At 43.8% G+C, this 20,235-nt stretch overlaps 1 protein-coding gene across 7 annotated transcripts in view; it reads left to right on the top strand.

Annotated features, from left to right (window-relative positions):
• ptprfa (protein tyrosine phosphatase receptor type Fa) overlaps window positions 1-20,235 on the top strand; it is a 589,458-nt gene that overhangs the window by 559,786 nt on the left and 9,437 nt on the right. For all 7 annotated transcript variants that reach the window (XM_070886687.1, XM_070886691.1, XM_070886688.1 and 4 more), the window contains 6 exons: window positions 1,714-1,833; window positions 2,938-3,092; window positions 10,006-10,291; window positions 13,139-13,317; window positions 18,426-18,552; window positions 19,263-19,388. In XM_070886687.1, the coding sequence (XP_070742788.1) occupies window positions 1,714-1,833; window positions 2,938-3,092; window positions 10,006-10,291; window positions 13,139-13,317; window positions 18,426-18,552; window positions 19,263-19,388 (993 nt within the window). The remainder of the gene's footprint in view (window positions 1-1,713; window positions 1,834-2,937; window positions 3,093-10,005; window positions 10,292-13,138; window positions 13,318-18,425; window positions 18,553-19,262; window positions 19,389-20,235) is intronic.

Here is a 20,235-nt window from a genome sequence, read left to right on the forward strand (position 1 = left end):
CATCTCGGGGGGCAGGGGGGTGGGGTCGTGGGGCTGGAAGACATTACAGAGATGGGAAGGGGCGAGGCCATGGAGGGAATTGAAAATCAGGATGAGAATTTTGAAATCGAGGCATTTCTTAACCGGGAGCCAATGTAGGTCGTTGAGCACAAGATTTTGGATCACCTCTAGTTTACGTAGGGTAGAATGTGGGAGGCCAGGCTGAAGTGCGTTGGAATAGTCAACTCTCGAGGTAACAAAGGCATGGATGAAGGCTTCAGCAGCGGATGACCTGAGGCAGGGACAGAGACGAGCGATGTTACAGAGGTGGAAATAGATGGTCTTAGTTATGCTGTGGATATGTGGTCACAATCTCATTTCAGGGTCAAATATGACACCAAGGTTGCGAACTGTCTGGTTCAGCCTCAGACAAAAGTTGGGGAGAGGGATGGAATCAGTGGCTGGGGAACGGTGTTTGTGGCGGGGACTGAAAACAGTGGCTTTGGTCTTCAATTGTAGAAAATTTCTGCTCATCCAGAACTGGATGTCGGACAAGCAGTCTGACAATTTAGAGACCGTGGAGAGGCCGAGAGAAGTGTTAGTGAGGTAGAGCTGGCTGTCATCGGCATACATGTGGAAACTGACGCTGTGTATTCAGATGATGTTGCCAAGGGAAAACATGTAGATGAGAAATAGGAGGGGGCCAAGCATAGATCCTTGGGGGTAACGATGGAGAGATAGGAAGAGAATTTGTTGCAGGTGATTCTCTGGCTACGATTAGAGACATCAGAATGGAATCTGGCGAGTGCTGTCCCACCCATCTGAACGACGGTGGAGAGGCGTTGGAGAAGGATAGAGTGGTCAACCATGTCAAAGGCTGCAGACCAGTTAAGAAGGACGAGGAGATTTAATATGCCTTTGTCACAGTCACAAAGGATGTGATTTGTGACTTTGATGAGAGCCGGTTTGGTACTGTGGCAGACGCGGAAACCGGATTGGAGGGATTCAAACATGGAGTTGCGAGAAAGGTGGGCATGGATTTGGGAGGTGACAACACGTTCAAGGACTTTGGAGGAGAAAGGGAGGTTGGAGATGGGGCGGTAGTTTGCAAGGATAAAGGGGTTGAGAGTTGTTTTTTGAGGAGAGGGGTGATGGTGGCAGATTTGAGGGACAGTACCTGAGAAGCGAGAACCATTAACAATGTCAGGGTGGATTTACTGAGTTTGTTTTCAAATGGCCAAATCTAATGATTTTAGCTTTTTGTAGTTCAATTATTGAGGAGTATTGCTTCAAGGGCCGAATCCCATGTAATATAAATAACCCACTCAAACTATTTTTAATCTGTTTGATTGGCCTTGTATCATTCAATATGTATTGGATAAATGGTAATGAATCACATACAAAAATAGATGTGGTCTTGTAGAGCTTCTGTGTGTATTAATGCTATAAATACATGGACGTCTGTGTTATATAATATATACATGAGCAACTATCCTTTATGAAATTCAGGTACACACAATAATACTGCCTCTTAATGTGTACACTGTAGCAGTTTTTTTAACATTAACATTGCTTTAGTCATAAGTTTAAGTTCCATCTCTAATTGATAGACAGAAGTTATTATGTCTGCTGTTTTATCAAACTCTAAGCTATGTTGATTGCTGATAATGTCCTCCTTCCTCCAGGTCCCCTGTGCTTTTGATGTTTTTGATCATTTGATATATTTTTCCACAGGTGAAATGTGATCAATATTGGCCATGTCGCGGCACGGAGACATATGGAATGATTCAGGTCACCTTATTGGACACGGTGGAACTAGCAACATATTCTGTCCGGACATTTGCACTATATAAGGTACAACATATCTTTGTGTTCTCTGTGTGTGACTATTTATATAAGTGCACAAAGTAGATAAGCAAGAGGAATTTTCTCTACTCTGCTCCCAGATAACACCTGAATTATGAGCACAATGCAGATTTAAAGGAGGCACTAATCCTTTTGGCCTATTCCGCGCCAGAATGGAGGTGCCCATGAACATCTGCTATGGTTTTTCTGGTGTCTGCACTTGAAAAGGACACAGCAATTTAAAATACATGCAAGTTGATGCCAAATGGTTCTGCACCCAGAGTGGTGAGAGATACAAGGAAGAGATCAGAAATGGTCTACACTTCTGCTCAGTACTGAAGCAGTGCTGCACTTTCAAGGTGTCGTCTTTTGGATAAGGCATTAAACCTCATCTGCACTATCAGGTGGATGTAGAAGACCCACGGCACTATTCGAAAAAGAGCAGGGGAGTTCTCCCAATATCCTGGCCAACATTTATCCCTCAAACAACATCTAAAACAGATGATCTGGTCATTTATTTAATTGCTGTTTGTAGGAACTTGCTGTGCGCAGATTGGTTGCCGTGTTTCCTACATTACAATAGTGACTACATTTCAAAAGTATTTAATTGTAAAGCACTTTTGGATGTCTTGAGGTCGTGAAGGGTGCTACCTGTATATAAATACAAGTCTTTCTTTGTCTGTGATTGAGACAGTAGAAATTGAGAAGCCACGTGAGGTGGCAGGATCGAGGGGAAGGCCATGTCAGGAGTGTTTATATGAAGTTTATATTGAATTTAATATGGATAGGAGAATTTCTATAGCGTTTATATTATAGTGAAATTGAAAATCAACTAAGGAAAAGGCCGAAATGGGTATCCTAGATTTATAAAAGAAGGAAGTTACTGAAGGATCAGGAGTATATGCTCCTCACCAATTATCAGATCTCTTGACTCTTACCACCTAAAACTGCCCCTCTTTTATATTTACCTTTGGGTACTGCACCTGTAGAAGGATAGGTTAAATAGTGTTGGTTACCCTGAACATAGGATAAACCCATTTTCTTATACCATATGTATATACTTTTCGACGGCTTCATTCACAAGTCAGCTTAGAAGTGCTCTTTTCTCAACAGAATGGCTCAAGTGAGAAGCGGGAAGTGCGTCAGTTCCAGTTCATGGCTTGGCCAGACCACGGCGTTCCAGAATACCCTACTCCAATATTGGCCTTCCTGAGGAGAGTTAAAGCATGCAATCCCCCAGATGCTGGTCCCATGGTGGTTCACTGCAGGTACGAGGAGTTGAAATAGTTCTAGAACTGAAATAATACAGACAATTATTATAAAATGAGGTGAATAATTTGGATGTTAATGCAAGATCTCGTGTTTAACTATATAGGATATGCCAGCTATTTGCGTTTCACACTGACTTTCAGCTTTTCGGGAGTCTAGTCAGCATTTTCTGACAAAATCAACCCCTCGGCCCGAGACCCACTTGTGCTATTGCACCAGTCTTTCCTTTGAGTATTACTCCAAACTTTAATGTTTGGCATTGAGGGATATCAAGAACTATAGGGGTAAACAGGTGCTCTCACCTACAGTATATGTAAGCTGCAATTCCAGTCGTTGAATCTTTGAGCTACACTGAGAGGAGACAAAGGCCTATGTTTCTATGTTAGTCCAGTGCATTAGCAGTAGGGCCAACCAGTTGGCAGAAAGTGGATGTCAGCTAAGATGGGAGATGGCAATGGAATGGAGGGAGATGGATGGCAATAGAAGAAAGAGAAAACTGGATGGTACTAGAGAAAAACAGTTGTTAATAAAAGGGTGGGGAAGAAAGGGGCCAGAAGCAGAGTAGTGCAGTGGAATGGGGAATTAACTGTGGTGGAGGGTGGAGTGGGGTGGGGTTGGTATGCAGCGAGAGGGTATCTCTGTGAAAGGGTAGTTGTTTAATGGGATGCTGTGTCTCTGAATGGGGTCCAGGTGGCATAGAGTGAAGTGACCATCTGGTTTTATCTGTTGAAAATTCAAATGTTACTTTCTCTTTCCTTGTTTAAGATTTAAAAACCTATCAATTGCAAAATGCAAAACGACCAATTTTGCGCTTCCAACATTTGTTTTTTCTCATCACCCTTTCATGTATTTCTGTTTCTTTTCTTCAACAAAAGAAAGAGAATATTGTATATAGTCACAGCTGAAGCTACAAAACCCATGTATCTACTTGTTCAGAGTATTCTTAAGTTGTCAGCTATGGGCTTATCAGCTTTTATTAGTTTTCTAGGTTGGCATGTAGGTTTATTGGAAAAAGCTTTGAAGAGATTCTTTTGCCCATGTACAGTTTATTAAAGTTTTGATCTATGATGATATTGTACACATTAATGTCAACCAAGTATGTAACTCAGCTGTATAATACAGTTTACTTTTATTTTTAAATTTACTACATTAAGACGTTCTGTTGGTGCAGCGGGATAAAGAATCATTGCTTCTTTCCCACACAGCAGGTTTCAGAGTTCAATTGGAGGGGGAATACCGAGTGGAAATAAAATTAGGGTGGGGAAATTACGCTCAGAGGCTTCCTCCAACCCGATAAGAAATTACAAAAATACCTGGTGGTCCCAGAGGAATGTAGGATTCCAGTCGCTGTGCAGCATATGGGAACATGTCTTCCAGGTATATATTCATATCCTGGAATCATGTGGGCCTGGACCACCAATCACTGGAGTACAGGTGCAGCGTCAAGAATCCAGAGTTCTGGAATCCGTAAAATGTTCCGGAATCCAGGCCCGCCGACCTCAGGGACCCGCCGCTGCCCGACCTCGGGCCTCACCTCACCGCCATTGCCCTTACTCAGGGCCTCCTTGCCAGCCCGCCTGATGACCACCTCGGCGGGGCCAGATAGCCCGAACAGCTCCATTGAATTTTACTAGGGCTCCTTAGTGCAACACTCGGTTTGAATGCTGCCTTGATGTCGAGGGCAATCACTCTCACCTCATCTCTGGAACTCAGCTCTTTTGACCATGTTTGGACCGAGGCTGTGATGAGGTCTAGAGCCAAGTGGTCCTGACAACTCAAACTGAGAATCAGTGAGCATGTTTTTGGTGAGTAAGTGCCACTTGTTAGCACTGTGGGCAATTCCTTCTATAACTTTTCTGATGATTGAGAGTAGGCTGATAGGGCGGTAATTGGCTGGATTGGATTTGTGGACAGGACGTACCTGGTCAATTTTCCACATTGTCGGGTTTTGTAGCTCTACTGGAACAGCTTGGCTAGTTCTGGAGCACAGGTCTATAGCACTAGAGTCTGGATGTTGTTGGGACTCGTAGCTTTTGCTGTGTCCAGTGCACTCAGCTGTTTCTTAAAATCAAGTGGAGTGAATTATAGTACTTATATAGGGCTTAATTTTGGCTAATCCCTTTTTTTGCGCACTTATCTTAAGTGCGGCAACTTTGTGCGCTGGAAACGCGCCAGAAAAAAGTCTCCCCATCCTGCCCGCTCTTCCGACACCCCGGAGTCCCAGCGTGGTGTGCATTGTGAAGTGGGGGGGCGGAGCATCAGGCCAGCACCGAAAACAGTGCCGGCATCTCCGCGCATATGCAGTGAAGTCTTCTCGCATGCTCCTGCCCTCCAAGTGTGTCCTGCGGGCTGTGAGCAGGACCCGATGCTCGCAGCCCCCTATCCCCGGCCGAAGGGATGCCCCGATCTTGCCGCACCCTATCCCTGGCCGAGTGGCCTCCCGCACCGGCTGGCCGGCCCGCTGAGTTCCTGGGCCGAGGTAGGACTTCAGTTTTATTTTTTATTCATTGATGGTTGTGCTTGAGAGTTTTGATTGGGGCCGGGGGGAGGAGGAGAATTTTGGTGGGGAAGAGAGAAAGAGTGTTTTGGGGGGGAGGGGAGGAGACAAAGAGTGTTTTGGGGGGCGGGGGGAGAGAAAGAGTGTTTTGGGGGGGCGGGGAGAAAGAGTGTTTTGATTGGGGAGGGGAACTTTTTTTTAAAACTTGATTCTGACATAAAGGTAGGACTTCTATTTTTTATTTGTTATTGATTGATTGCATATTACTTTTTGTGGTTTGTTTAGTGCTTTGTAAGTCTTGGTGCTTTAAATGTACTAACCTGCGTCGATTTCTTAACTGCCCGCAATGTTTTTCACAGCTGGCCACATATGCTGACCTAAGTCGATTTGGAGTAAGTTTTAGCTGGCCAAAGTGGCATAAATGGCCAAAACTGGCGTAAATGTCTGGGAATGCCCCCTTTTGAAAAAAAAACTGAATTTAAAAAAAATCGTACCGAACTGACTTATTCTGGAGCAAATTTTGGGGGGAAAATGGCATTTTTTAACTTACGCCAGAAAAAACAACTTACTCCAAAAAAATTGATGCAAGTCATGGCCAAAATTAGGCCCATAGTACTTTTCACATGTCTGCATGTCCCAAGGCACTTCACACCCCCAATTAAGTACTTTAGAAATGCAGTTACTGTTAGCTACACGTCAGCAGTGGCTCAGTGGTAACATTCTCGCTTCTGAATCAGAAGGTTGTGGGTTTAAGTCCCACTCCAGGTACTTGAGTATTAATTTAGGCTGACGCTGTTAGTTGAGACGTTAACCTAAGACCCCGATTGCCCTTCAAGTTGACATAAAAGGACTCCATTGCAATGATACTATTTCGAAGAAGAGCAGGGGAGTTAACCCTGATGTCCTGCCCAATAGTTATCCCACAACCAATACCTAAAAGAGATCTGGTCATTTATCTTGATGCTTTTTGTGGGACCTTGCAAATTAGCTTCCATGTTTCCTGTATTACAACAGTGACTACACTTCAAAAGTATCTAATTGGGAAGTTGTGAGGTCGCAAAAGTTTTTCTTTTTACTTTTATGTGGGCAAACACGAAAGCCATTTGTGCACAGCGAGGTCCTACAAAAAGTATTGAGATAAATGACCAGTTAATTTGTTTTAGTGGTGGCTGAGATAAAAGTTGGCCAACACATCAGTAAACTTCCAAGCATGCAGATGGGGCTCAATTTAACATCTCAGTCAAAAGGCAGCATGTCTGGCATTGCAGTACTCCCTCATTACTGGACTGAAGTGTCAGCCAGGTTTGTCTGCATTGGGGCTTGAACATAGGCCCTGAATTTGTGGTCGGCGGCGCAGCTAAGGAGTACGTCACCAACATCCAAACGTGGTCCACACTTGCCTCATGTGAGCCCCCCTTTGAAAAGTTGCTTTCAAACGCTGAAGAGTATGCGCAGCATAGTGCCCCATGGATTCCAGGAGAGCACCGTTGTGTGTATGCAAATCTGGGATCATGTGGGGCAGTGCTCCTTTCACTTCCTGACTCTTAGCTAATCAGGAAACATGACTTAAATAATTTAGCAATCAGAAATGCTATTTTATTAATAAATTATCATTGTAATAGTATTTACTGCACAGACCAAGATTTCAACATTAATAAAATTCGATTAAACACTGAAAAGTCTTGAGACACCTTGAGCTGAAGTTGTCCTTAAAACCACAAAACTTGATTCGGATGCTTTTTATCTAAAGCTGCAGCTGAAATTAACAGCTCTCGGCTTTAACTCTTGGCCATGACAACATAAACCTATAATTACAATCTTATAGTTCTATCAATTTGTTTCTCCTCTATTAGACAAACTAACTTTTGATTACTTTAAACTAGCAGAGACCCGCAAAACATTTGCGATCAAATTGCAACAATAATTGTTTAGTCTGTTATCATCTTCTTCGTCTATAGAATCAACACTGATGACCTCTCGACCTCTCTCCCTCTCCCTCCCTCCCTCCCTTTCTTCCTCCCTCCCTCTCTTCCTCCCTCCCTCTTACCCTCTCACTCCATCTTTCACTCTCCCTCACTTTCTCCCTCTCTCCTTCCCACCCACCCTCTCTCTCTCACACTCCCTCCCTCCCCTCTCCATCCCTCCCCTCTCTCTCTTTCCTTCCTATCTTTCTCCCTCCCACTCCATCTCTCCCTCTCCCTCCATCTCTCCCTCTCCCTCTCTCCCTCTCACCCTCACTCCCCCTCCTGCCCTCTCTCTCTGCCCCTCCCGCCCACTCTCTCTCTCCCCCTCCCGCCCCCTCTCTCTCCCCCTCCCGCCCTCTTTCTCTCTCCCCCTCCCGCCCTCTCTCTCTCTCCCCCTCCCTCCCATGCTCTCTCTCCCCCTCCCTCCCATGCTCTCTCTCCCCCTCCCTCCCATGCTCCCTCTCCCCCCCTCCCTCCCACGCACTCTCTCCCCCTCCCTCCCACGCTCTCCCCCTCCCTCCCACGCTCTCCCCCTCCCTCCCACGCTCTCTCTCCCCCTCCCTCCCACGCTCTCTCTCCCCCTCCCTCCCACGCTCTCTCCCCCTCCCTCCCATGCTCTCTCTCCCCCTCCCTCCCATGCTCTCTCTCCCCCTCCCTCCCAAGCCCTCTCTCCCCCTCCCTCCAAAGCCCTCTCTCCCCCTCCCTCCCAAGCCCTCTCTCCCTCCCAAGCCCTCTCTCCCTCCCAAGCCCTCTCTCCCTCCCAAGCCCTCTCTCCCTCCCAAGCCCTCTCTCCCTCCCAAGCCCTTTCTCCCTCCCAAGTCCTCTCTCCCTCCCAAGTCCTCTCTCCCTCCCAAGTCCTCTCTCCCTCCCAAGTCCTCTCTCCCTCCCAAGTCCTCTCTCCCTCCCAAGTCCTCTCTCCCTCCCAAGTCCTCTCTCCCTCCCAAGTCCTCTCTCCCTCCCAAGTCCTCTCTCCCTCCCAAGTCCTCTCTCCCTCCCAAGTCCTCTCTCCCTCCCAAGCCCTCTCTCCCTCCCAAGCCCTCTCTCCCTCCCAAGCCCTCTCTCCCTCCCAAGCCCTCTCTCCCTCCAAAGCCCCCTCTCCCTCCAAAGCCCCCTCTCCCTCCCAAGCCTCCCGACCCTCTCACCCGTCCCGACCCTCTCACCCGTCCCGACCCTCTCACCCGTCCCGACCTTCTCACCCGTCCCGACCCTCTCACCCGTCCCGACCCTCTCACCCGTCCCGACCCTCTCACCCGTCCCGACCCTCTCACCCTTCCCGACCCTCTCACCCTTCCCGACCCTCTCACCCTTCCCGACCCTCTCACCCTTCCCGACCCTCTCACCCTTCCCGACCCTCTCACCCTTCCCGACCCTCTCACCCTTCCCGACCCTCTCACCCTTCCCGACCCTCTCACCCTTCCCGACCCTCTCACCCTTCCCGACCCTCTCACCCCTCCCAACCCTCTCTCACCCCTCCCAACCCTCTCACCCCTCTCACCCCTCCCAACCCCCTCTCCCCTCCCTGCCACCCGCTCTCCCCTCCCTCGCTCCCCTTCACTTCCCTCCCCTCCCTTCCGCTCCCTCCCCCTCCTTTTCTCTACTCCCTTACACTCCCCTCACCCCCCCTCTCTCTTTCCCCCCCCCCCCATCCCCGTCTCTCTCTCTCTCTCGCTCTCTCCCCCTCCCACTCTTTTTCTCTCTCTCCCACCCGCCACTTCCGCCCTGTGCCTATGCCCATTGGCCTCGCCGCATTAACTACCGCCTCCTAATTGGAGCAGACCCAGCATCGCGCCATCGCTCCCCACCCTGATTGGTTGCGAGGTCCGGACCACGTGCTCCCAACCTCCTCCGCAAGACAGACAAAAACTGACATCATTATAGATACTCTAAAATCAAGAGTTTAAATGTCTGACCCTGTTTTCAAACTCGAACAACTGAAAGTTTCTTTCACAGTTTGTCACCGCTCAGACATGAACCAGTGCCTCATTGTTATGGGCTATAGCATAAACCTAGCTCAACATTAATACCATTTTCTTATTCCCCTCCCCATACGCTGTGCAACAGGCTCCTGCACCAGATGTAATAATTTTCACGGTAATTAATGCACAATTGGTGGGCAATTAGCCCAACTTTTCGGCAGCACGTTGATTTGAATGAGAAGCCGCGAAGCCGATGTGCAGCCGGAACTTGACAGATTGTAAGCGCATGTGGAAATCCCGAACATGCAGTCAGTTTCAAAGGTGGCGTGCCCTGAGAGTATGCCGTCATATCGGCCGCGAATTCAGGGCCTCTTTCTTAGAGGGGTGAGCGCGACCATTGAGCCAAGACTAACATTTAAAGCAGTTGCAGTTTTTTTTGATTATGGAGGTTGAACTTTTTTAAAAGAATGAGAACAACCATACTTGCCATAGATGATGTAATATTTCATGGTGGCTGTGTTTTCCTTCGGCACAGCGCTGGCGTGGGTCGAACTGGCTGCTTTGTTGTGATCGATGCCATGCTAGAACGAATTAAACATGAGAAGACAGTTGATATCTATGGTCATGTCACCTGCATGAGAGCACAGCGAAATTACATGGTGCAGACAGAAGATCAGTATATCTTCATTCATGAGGCCCTCCTCGAGGCAGCAACATGTGGAAATACAGAAGTTGCAGCAAGAAGTCTCTTTGCCCACATACAGAAACTCGCCCAGGTTCCACCAGCAGAGACGGTTACGGCCATGGAGCTGGAATTCAAGGTCAGTGCTGCAGCCAGCATACAAGTTTCATACATTGACATTATATTTAGTGTGATTGCTTCAACTTGCAATTAAATGAATCTTCATCTTGTCTTGACAGAAATCATTAAAATACGTTGAGAATATTAAGTATTTGATATTTCCTAATTTGCATCCCTTTTGATGTTTCCCCTTTCTCACTTTAATTCTAGTGCTTGAGCTAGAAATGACCTGGTGGTGATTCATTCATTCTGTGATTATCTCCTCCCTCCATCCACACAACCTCCTTTCTTTGCATGTCCCTATAGCAACATGACTGAGAGCAAGAAAGCAACAGAGTAGATTTTTGAACCTGCATCCTACACATTACCGTGCTTGTGTCAGTGCTGAACATGTTGTGCTGCTTTGTATTTTAAAATTAATTCAAACAACAAAAGTTACCCTAGCATCAGAAATATCAGTACAGAAGGTGACTATTTAATGCCTCTGTTTATGCTAGTTTGGAACTATCTATCCTTATCCATATATCTCTCTCTTCCCCATTTATAACATTTGTATTCTTCACATACTAATTCACCTTGAATTGTAGCAATTGACTCCGCTTACAGTCGTGGTAAAGTAGTCCATATTCGAATAACCCTCTACATAATTAATGTCTTAAGCTCCATCTTTATGCTTCTAGTGCAAATCCTAAATTTATGCACTCTTGTTAGTAATTCACGAACATTTGCGATAATCTTACATACTTCACATCCCACAACCATTCAAAACTTTTAACACTTGTCAGAGATCCTCTCAATTTTTTCTGCTCCACTAAATACAGCCCTGTTTTTTCTAACTCTGGCAACATCCTAGTCTAGTAAATCTAAAAGCCCCTTTAAATTAGTGCCGAGCAGTTATTTGCGCTGCTGGTTTCCAAAATACATGTTTTACGCAGACTGCAGCAAGCTGAATGTAAAATTGTCAGGGCTCCGTAAGAATGGCAGCCTGGAAGACCCTTTTTAAACATAGGGAGAGTTCTCTGATAATGAAGGTTCAACTACTTTCAGTAGTCGGCAGCTAATCTAGCTAATAAAATATATACCATCTTAACATGAAAAATTTAGCCATATATATTTTTGAATGTCACACTGTACAAGTGACCGTTGACAGAAACAGCAAAGATGAGGAAAGAAAGGCTAAATATAAACAAAGGTTGTGCAGCTGGGATTTCATTTAGGAGGAGTCAGTAAACTTTAAAACAAAATCATACAAGTTGCTAATAAGGATGAATAATGCTGTAATGGAAGCTTAGAGCAATGTGGAGAGTCGGTGCAATGTTTCCTTGATCAAGTGTCGAGCAAAGAGTTGAAGAATTCAGGAGAAACTTCTTTACCCAGACAGTGGTCAGAATGTGGAATTGGCTACCACAAGGAGTAGTTGAGGTGAATAGCATGGATGCATTTAAGGGGAGAAGGGAATAGAAGGATATGTTGATGGAGGATGATTAGATGAAGAGGGGTGGGAGGAGGCCCGTGTGGAGCATAAACAGGGCATGGACCTGTTGTGCTGAATAGCCTGTTTCTGAACTGTAAATACTGTGTAACGCTGCAATAGTTTTTCTCATAACCTGCTTGGTGTTCTTGGTTAATGACTGAAGAGACTAGTAATTAAAATCACAAATGTTAAGAGAACTTTTACAGATTAAGGTGGCAACCTTTGTTGTTGATGCATATATGCCAACAATACATGTTTCACTCTGACAGCAAGTATTTTTCGGTGTAATAGACCTACCTATATTCATGACTGCATTTGAGTTGTCAGCTTTTTTTTGGAGCTGTTGGTCAAGTTTTACAAGTTGGTGTGTGTGTTGATGCCTTGAGTGAGCACTCGGGTTGGGGGACTTGCCTACATATTCATGTTCGACTCTAGTTACTAGAAGCCTGTAGTTGGAACTTCTGGGTATTAAGTTGTCTAAAAGAAAGTTGTCTATCCATATTTTTGATTGAAATAATTACATTGTGAAAAATGCCACTGGAATAACCCTTAAAATTCTAGAGCTCCTGTTGTGTGAAATTGTATACCTTTACACCCAACATCATAAAAATCAGAAATGACTATCATCCTCCATTATTTCAGTTAACTCTTACCTTATTGCACTTAATATAATGCAAGAACATTGAATTCTCTTTGTTATTTAATGTTTTTGTTATAATTCAGGGCACCTGTAATGTGCTGTAATTCAGTTTCAGGATTCAGTTAATAATTGATCACTTTTAAATTTTACCCTCAAGACTCCATTTTCATTTGAACTTTCCATCTGAATTTTCCCTTACTTTCAACCAACCCCTGCTGCCCCCCCCTCCACAACCCCTGCTGATATTATGATGTCCTTCCAGTACTTCACACATCAGCTTGGACAGTGAATGATGGATGCCTGTTTACTGAATAACTATCACAGCCAATCTTACCCTCATCTTGCTTGTCTGCATGCATACATACATATAAATGCATAGACACACATGGAATTCCTGTAGCAGTCACTGGGTAGCAGTCAGTTGTGGGAACCCTGAATGATGTAGCATCAATTGAGACTTGGCTATCTCGGCATATGGGATTAAGTCTGGATATTTCTAATTTCCGCTTTTGCAACCCCTCTGTTGTAATATTTTATATTTCTATGATCAATAGCCTTGTAATTTACTCCCAGATACATTGTTGGATTTTTATATTTTTTCGTAGGCTTATATGTAACCAGAAATGCTTTGGTAACTGGTGTGGCGCATTAACACCAATATAGCCTGGTTTGGCCGGATGGCCTGTTTCTGTGCTGTAAATACAAGCCCATCTAAATTTGTTGGGCTAACCTAGTTCATTGCTTATTTGCAGCGCTTGGCAAACTCCAAAGCACATACCTCACGATTCATCAGTGCCAATCTCCCATGTAACAAGTTTAAGAACCGACTTGTTAACATCATGCCATATGAGTCGACTCGAGTCTGCCTGCAGCCAATCCGAGGGGTTGAGGGCTCTGATTACATCAATGCCAGCTTCATCGATGGATACAGGTACTATATTTTCCCCATGTAAAGCTGCAGTTAAAGCAATGACCATATGTATTCCATACCAAATGTTCAATATTTTCTATTACCTTCAAAATATCTTCCCTCTTATACGAAGGAAAGAAATTGCATTAATATAGTGCCTTTTACCACCTCAAGATGTTCCAAAGTGCTTTGTAGCCAATGAAGCACTTTTGAAGTGTAGTCACTGTTGTAGGGAATCAATGCAGCCAATAGTGGGCAGGTCCCACTAATAGCAATAAAATAAATGATCAAATAATCTGTTGTAGTGATTTTGGTTGAGGGATAAATGTTGGCCTGGACATCGGGAGAAATCTTACTCTTCTTCGAATAATGTCATTTACATCCACCTGGTGGAGATAGATATTTGAGCAATACGGGAATAAAGGATTATGGGGAGTGGGCAGGGAAGTGGAGCTGAGTCCATGATTAGATCAGCCATGATCTTATTAAATGGCGGAGCAGGCTCAAGGGGGCAGGTGGCCTCTATTTCTTATGTTCTTAGGAGAGCAGATGGGGTCTCTGTTTTAAAGTCTCTTCTGAAAGATGGTACCTCTGACAGTGCAGCACCTCTTCAGTATTGCACTGGTGTCAGTCTAACTTCTGTGTTCAAGTTTCAAGGCACACAGTCCAGCATTATTTTCTGCAAGGTAACAGTTGAGGATGCTGGTAACATTTTTTTAACTTTTAAGAACAAAATGTTCAAATACAATAATTTATTACTTGATGGTAACCCCCACAGGCTTAAAGATTTTGAATAGATGAATAAACAGCCTCTGTTTACGGGCCAGGAAAATGTACACGTTGCAAAAGCTATACTAATATTGTCCAACTGTATTCTGCTTATCTGTGAATGGAACAATAGTGCCGACCCCGCAGAGGTATAGTTCTGGAGATTTGCAGCAATTTACTTTCACGTCTTGTCTACAATGTATCGGTGTGGATTTATATTGATCGGTACAGAAGAAACCAGAGTCAAGCAAGACAATTTGTTACAATACAGATATATCGTACAGTAGGTGTTGCACAGGTCATGCTCATTATATAATATCAGCTGTATGTATCTTCATAGCACAGTCCTAGTTCTATAGCTATCAATACTCTGTTAAATTGGAGATGTTTACACATTTGCAGAACCACAGGAGTGTACAGTACAATAAATAAAAGGAAGCTTTCATTCAAGTGCTATTTATTGTCAAGAGAGTTTGACAAAGAAAACATGACAACTGAGAGTTCCGTACTGGATGCCTGCACTGCTTGGCGTGTGTTTTTTTAAAAATCTATATTCATTATTCTGACACCCTGAAGCAATAAGGTTCTTTCCCCAAAACAATTAAATAAATCCTATGTTACACCTTTTTGAATTCTTAAAGTTGTGCAATTTTAGCTCCCAAGTTTAATCAGTTTGTTGTGAATTTTAATGTAAGCTAGACTTGATATCTGAGCCTTAATTACATAGATAACAGAAATCAGGTATGTTATGACCTTTTTAGTTACTACAACGATCACAGAAATATACCAAAAGCCATGTTATAATAATTTGAAGTTCCTATCTTGCAAAACAGATTAATTATGCACCATTACCAGGAAGGAGAATTACTGCCGAGGTGGATGTTGGTCAGATAGGAGTGTCTTTTGTAGAGCACTGGCTCCATCTGGTGGAGTAGTAGTGTATGGATTTTGAACCAAGTAAACTTGTTCTATCATCATCATCGCTTTTTGTAATGTCTTCAGGACAACATATTAAATATATTTATTTTAAGATCTAGAGTCTTGCTTTCATCTTTTGTTGTTGGGCGGAGGATAACTATTAAAATATATTTTAATCTGATTTTAAGCTTGTAACATTCAAGGCTTCTTTGTTTTTGAGTACAAATTTGTATCCTACGTATTATTGGAAACTGCTAATGTCTGTAGTCAATGCTTTGTAAGACCTGAGTTTACTTGTGCGATACCTCTTTTTAAATTGATACACTGCTTTTGAAATTTGCAGTCTATGATTAGAAATAAAGTTAACGTGAGTGAATGCAGCAGCTCCTGTTTGGGAGGAAGCAGTGTGTATCCTTCTCTGGAGTAAGATTCTAAATGTTACAACTTAAGATGGACTGATTTATTTAAAAATGAATGTGAAATTGTTTATTAAAAATGTAGCGTGTTGATGGTGTTGGTGCACCTACATGAGCAGTAGATACAGTATAGGTTCACAGTTTCTTAACTAGAAGGATTTTGATCTTAGTTGGGTCATTTCAAGAGATACATTGCAAGATGATTCGTTGTTTTTCCAACATAGGGAGAGAGAAAATTAGAGGGTGAATTACTTAATACTAGTGCATCAGATCTGTTCTAATTAAAGATGAAGTTAATAATACATAATTTCTTTCTGTATAACCTAACTGCCGTTGCCTTGATTTTTGAATATGATCTGTTACCAGGCAAAGCCACTTGCTGTGAGCCTTGCTGTGCTACTTAATTAAATGGAAACTCTGATTTCTAATTTAGTAATTCATAGAATCATAGAAATTTACAGCACAGAAGGAGGCCATTTCAGCCCATCGTGTTCGCGCGGCCAACAAAAAACTATCCAGCCTTATCCCACTTTTCAGCACTTGGTCCGTAGCCCTGTAGGTTACGGCACTTCAAGTGTACATCCAAGTACTTGTTGGGCTAGAAATTCGGTTCTCAGCGAAAACAGTATTTTTTCGCCAAAATTACCGTTTTTGCTATCGCTATCAGGCCGGAAATTCAAGCTGTAATTTGCGCAGCGGTAAAAATCAGCATTGCACGAGGATTCGTGGCGCAAACCGCAATCCTCGCCAACTTTAGTGCGAGGCCGATACCACTGCGAGTTGGGCCTTGGGAGAGTGGAAAAATACCAACAAAATAAATTGGAAAAAAAAATTCACAAAACATTTACAAGACAGTTATCTATCGAATCACTGAAAAAGAATTAAAAAGTAAAAACATTAATTTACCATTTTTGCAGGTCTTTCATACTTACCACTATTCCAAGTTCTGCAACGCAGCTTTTTACATGTCGGTATTTTTTGTACAAAATCCGGGTGCGCAGAAGGCCAAATGTTTGGCAAAAACGCTATTTCGGGTCTTGCAAGGTGGCGCTCCTCTCTCCATCGGTATTTGAAAACCACTGCTGCGAAACATCACCGAAATTCCTGCCAACCGTTTTTCGCCAAATACGGTGAAATATCGCCCAATAAACGGTCTCAAAGTCGGCGAATTTCTAGCCATGAAATGTGATGAGGGTTTCTACCTCTACCACCCTTTCAGGCAGTGAGTTCCAGACACCCACCACCCTCCAGGTGAAAAAATTGCCCCTCAAATCCCCCCTAAACCTCTTGCCAATTACTTTAAATCTATGCCCCCTGGTTCTTGACCCCCCCCCCCCGATAAGGGAAATAGGTCCGTCCTATCCACTCTATCTAAGGCCCCTCATCATTTTATACACCTCAATAAGGTCTCCAGTCCAGGCAGTATCCTCGTAAATCTCCTCTGTACCCTCTCTAGTGCAATCGCATATTTCCTATAGTGTGATGATCAGAACTGCACGCAGTACTCTAACTGTGGCCTAACTAGTGTTTTATACAGTTCAAGCATAATCTCCCTACTCTTGTATTCTATGCCTTGGTTAATAAAGGTAAGTATTCCGTATGCCTTCTTAATCACCTTATAGGGGAAACTAAAACTAGGGAGCATAGGGCTCAATTTTGGCCATGACTTGCTCCAATTTTTTTTGGAGTAAGTTGGTTTTTCTGGCGTGAGTTTAAAAAAAACACCACTTTCCCCAATAAGCTTGCTCCAGAGTAACTCGGGTATGATTTTTTTTAGTTGAGTTTTTTTCAAAAGTGGACGTTCCCAGCCACTTACGCCAGTTTTGGCCATTTATGCCACTTTGGCCAGCTAAAACTTATTCCAAATCGACTTAGGTCAGCGTATGTGGCCAGCTCTGAAAAACCTTGCGGACAGTTAAGAAATCGGCGCAGGTTAGTACATTTAAAGCACCAAGATTTACAAAGCATTCAATAACAAATTAAAAAATTCATGGAAGCTGAGAGGACCTCCATCAAGACTTACAAAGCACTAAACAAAGTCCAAAAAATAATAAGCAATTAATTAACAAATAAAAAATAAGAAGTTAAAAATTCAATTAACAAATAAAGAACTGAAGTAAATCCTACCTTCAACTAAACTTGGCAGCCTCCGACCTGTGCGGGAGGCCATTCGGCCTGTGATAGGGGCGGCAACGCAGCATCTTTGAACGCGGGAGGGCGGCATCGGTGAAGGTGTGGGGGAAGAGAGATCCACAGTGGCATTGGTGAAGGGGGGAGAGAGAGATCCACACTGGGCCCGTCCCAGCCGGCGCGGGAGACCATTCGACCAGGGATAGGGGTGGCAAGCATCGGGGCCTACTCACAGCCTGCAGGACGCGCTGGGAGGGCAAGGAACATGCGTGCAGACTCCACTGCGCATGCGGACAGCTGCCGACATTGTTTTCAACACAGGGCTGTAGCTCCGCCCCCCACTCCACTATATACGCCGTGCCAAGACCCGGGACTCTCGGCACCCGGCAGCCGGGAGTGGTGCCGGATAAGAGAATCCCGGATAAGAGAGGTTCAACCTGTAATTCACCTCACTTTTGATAATCACATGGATACTTTAAATTATTACTGGTCAGTTTTGATTGGCTGTTTTATTTTTCCTACTAGCAGGTTAATTTTATATGATAGGTTTGTGTTACCAGGAAACAATATCAACCTTTTTTAAGTTATTTAATAAATACATTCAGGCCTTCAGTAAAATAGCTGATATTTTTTATTATTGTATGTAAATCTTTGCGATTGTAAAGAGTTTTACATAGAATTCTCCTTTAATTGCTTCATTCATCTTGGATTCTTTTACATTGTAATGACTGGACTATCACAGCACCCCCTCCTTGCTCCTATGGGCAATGTCAGAACAGCATGCTGGGAGAAGGAGCAAATTCCTCACTTTATGGGCTGCTATTGATAAATGACAACTGGGATGAAGAATGTGCGTCATGTGTTTTTGAAACCTACCTCTGTTTCCTCAATAAACAGGCAGCAGAAGGCATATATTGCCACACAGGGACCCCTGGCAGAGACTACAGAAGATTTCTGGCGTATGTTGTGGGAGCACAATTCCACAATTGTAGTAATGCTCACAAAACTGCGGGAAATGGGTCGAGTAAGTAACGCTCATCAATCATACTCCCAACTGTACAATAAAACGATCTACAAGGAAAGTAGTTTGCTATCCATATGCTAGTTAATAGCTAAGATACTCCATTCACAATGCTGTGATTACAAGTATTAGGCCCAGGATTGACAACCTGTCTCATTTGACCAACATGGATGTTTTGGGGGGGATGGAGGCTGGTGGAGGAATAAAGGAGGGGACAGCTCGAAACTTTAGAGGAATAATGATTATCTGGCCAAACTAAGACTTTCTACAAATTATTGCTTTTGTTTGTAGCGAGCCTCCAATATCTGTTAATCGTAGATCAGTCACTCTCTGCAGAACATCAGTTACAGTTATCTCAGGAGCTGAAATGTTTGCAGTTATCGTGGCCTCATTGTGACATGAATGTGATCGACTTTCTTGAATAGTTTGTTCCAAAAAGAGGTGCATATTACTTTTGTGTGCTTTTGCATTACTTGCAAGGACAGATTGCTTGTTATCTCAGAACTGAAAGGTATTAAAGCAGTATAATGCTCCACTGAACCTGAGACACATTGGGTCAATCAGAAGATGAAATGTTAAATACAGCTTTAGTCACAGTAAATGAGGTGTGAAATGCCACCTGTTTGAAAATAATTTGTTTGGAGATGTCGTATGTAAAGAGCTTCCTGTGTGTTGTGCTCAATGTTGCTGATTTGACATTTTATTCTCACTAGGAAAAGTGTCACCAGTACTGGCCAGCAGAGCGCTCTGCCCGGTATCAATACTTTGTGGTAGACCCCATGGCTGAATACAGCATGCCACAGTACATCCTGCGAGAGTTCAAAGTAACAGATGCCAGGGTAAGTGTGGTGAAAGCCGTATTAATGTTTTTAAGTGTGCATGCTACTAATAATGTTTATGCTCTCAGATGAAACTGCAGTTACATTACTTACTATGTTAGCAAAGACATTCCTGGAAGATGCCAGTGAATGGTAACTTAAAAATGTCATCGTACAATGGAGTTGGGTGTGGACTTGTGCCTAATATTCCTCAGTAAGTTCTTGATCTCACCCATACAATCAGGAGTAGATGCCCAGTGGAGGGCAAGTTGTATTCCCATAGGAGAGGAGGGTTAAGGACATGAAAACTGCTGTTCGTTATATGCCAGCCAAAGGTGAAGCTGAATTGCCATCATGCTAAGGATGCTATATGATGCAGGGAGATCACAGATGATAAACATAAGCACGTAAGAAATAGGAGCAGGAGTAGGCCATACGGCCCCTCAATAAGATCATGGCTGATCATTGACCTCAACTTCACTTTCCTGCCCGATTTCCATATCCCTTGATTCCCCTAGAGTCCAAAAATCTATCTATCTCAGCTTTGAATATACTCAAAGACTCAGCATCCACAGCATCCAAAGATTCACAACCTCTGAGTGAAGAAATTCCTTCTCATCTCGGTCTTAAATGGCCTACCCCTTATCCTAAGACTATGCCCCTTAGTTCTAAACACTCCAGCCAGGGAAAACAACCTCTCACCATCTACCCCATCAATCCCCTTCAGAATCTTGTATGAGATCACCTCTCATTCTTCTAAACTCCAGAGAGTATAGGCCCATTCTACATAATCTCTCATCATAGGACAGACCTCTCATCCCAGGAATCAATCTAATGAACCTTTGTTGCACTGCCTCCAAGGCTGGAA

The sequence above is a fragment of the Pristiophorus japonicus genome, chromosome 8, assembly GCF_044704955.1.
Source record: "Pristiophorus japonicus isolate sPriJap1 chromosome 8, sPriJap1.hap1, whole genome shotgun sequence".
In the NCBI taxonomy this organism is placed as follows: domain Eukaryota; kingdom Metazoa; phylum Chordata; class Chondrichthyes; family Pristiophoridae; genus Pristiophorus; species Pristiophorus japonicus.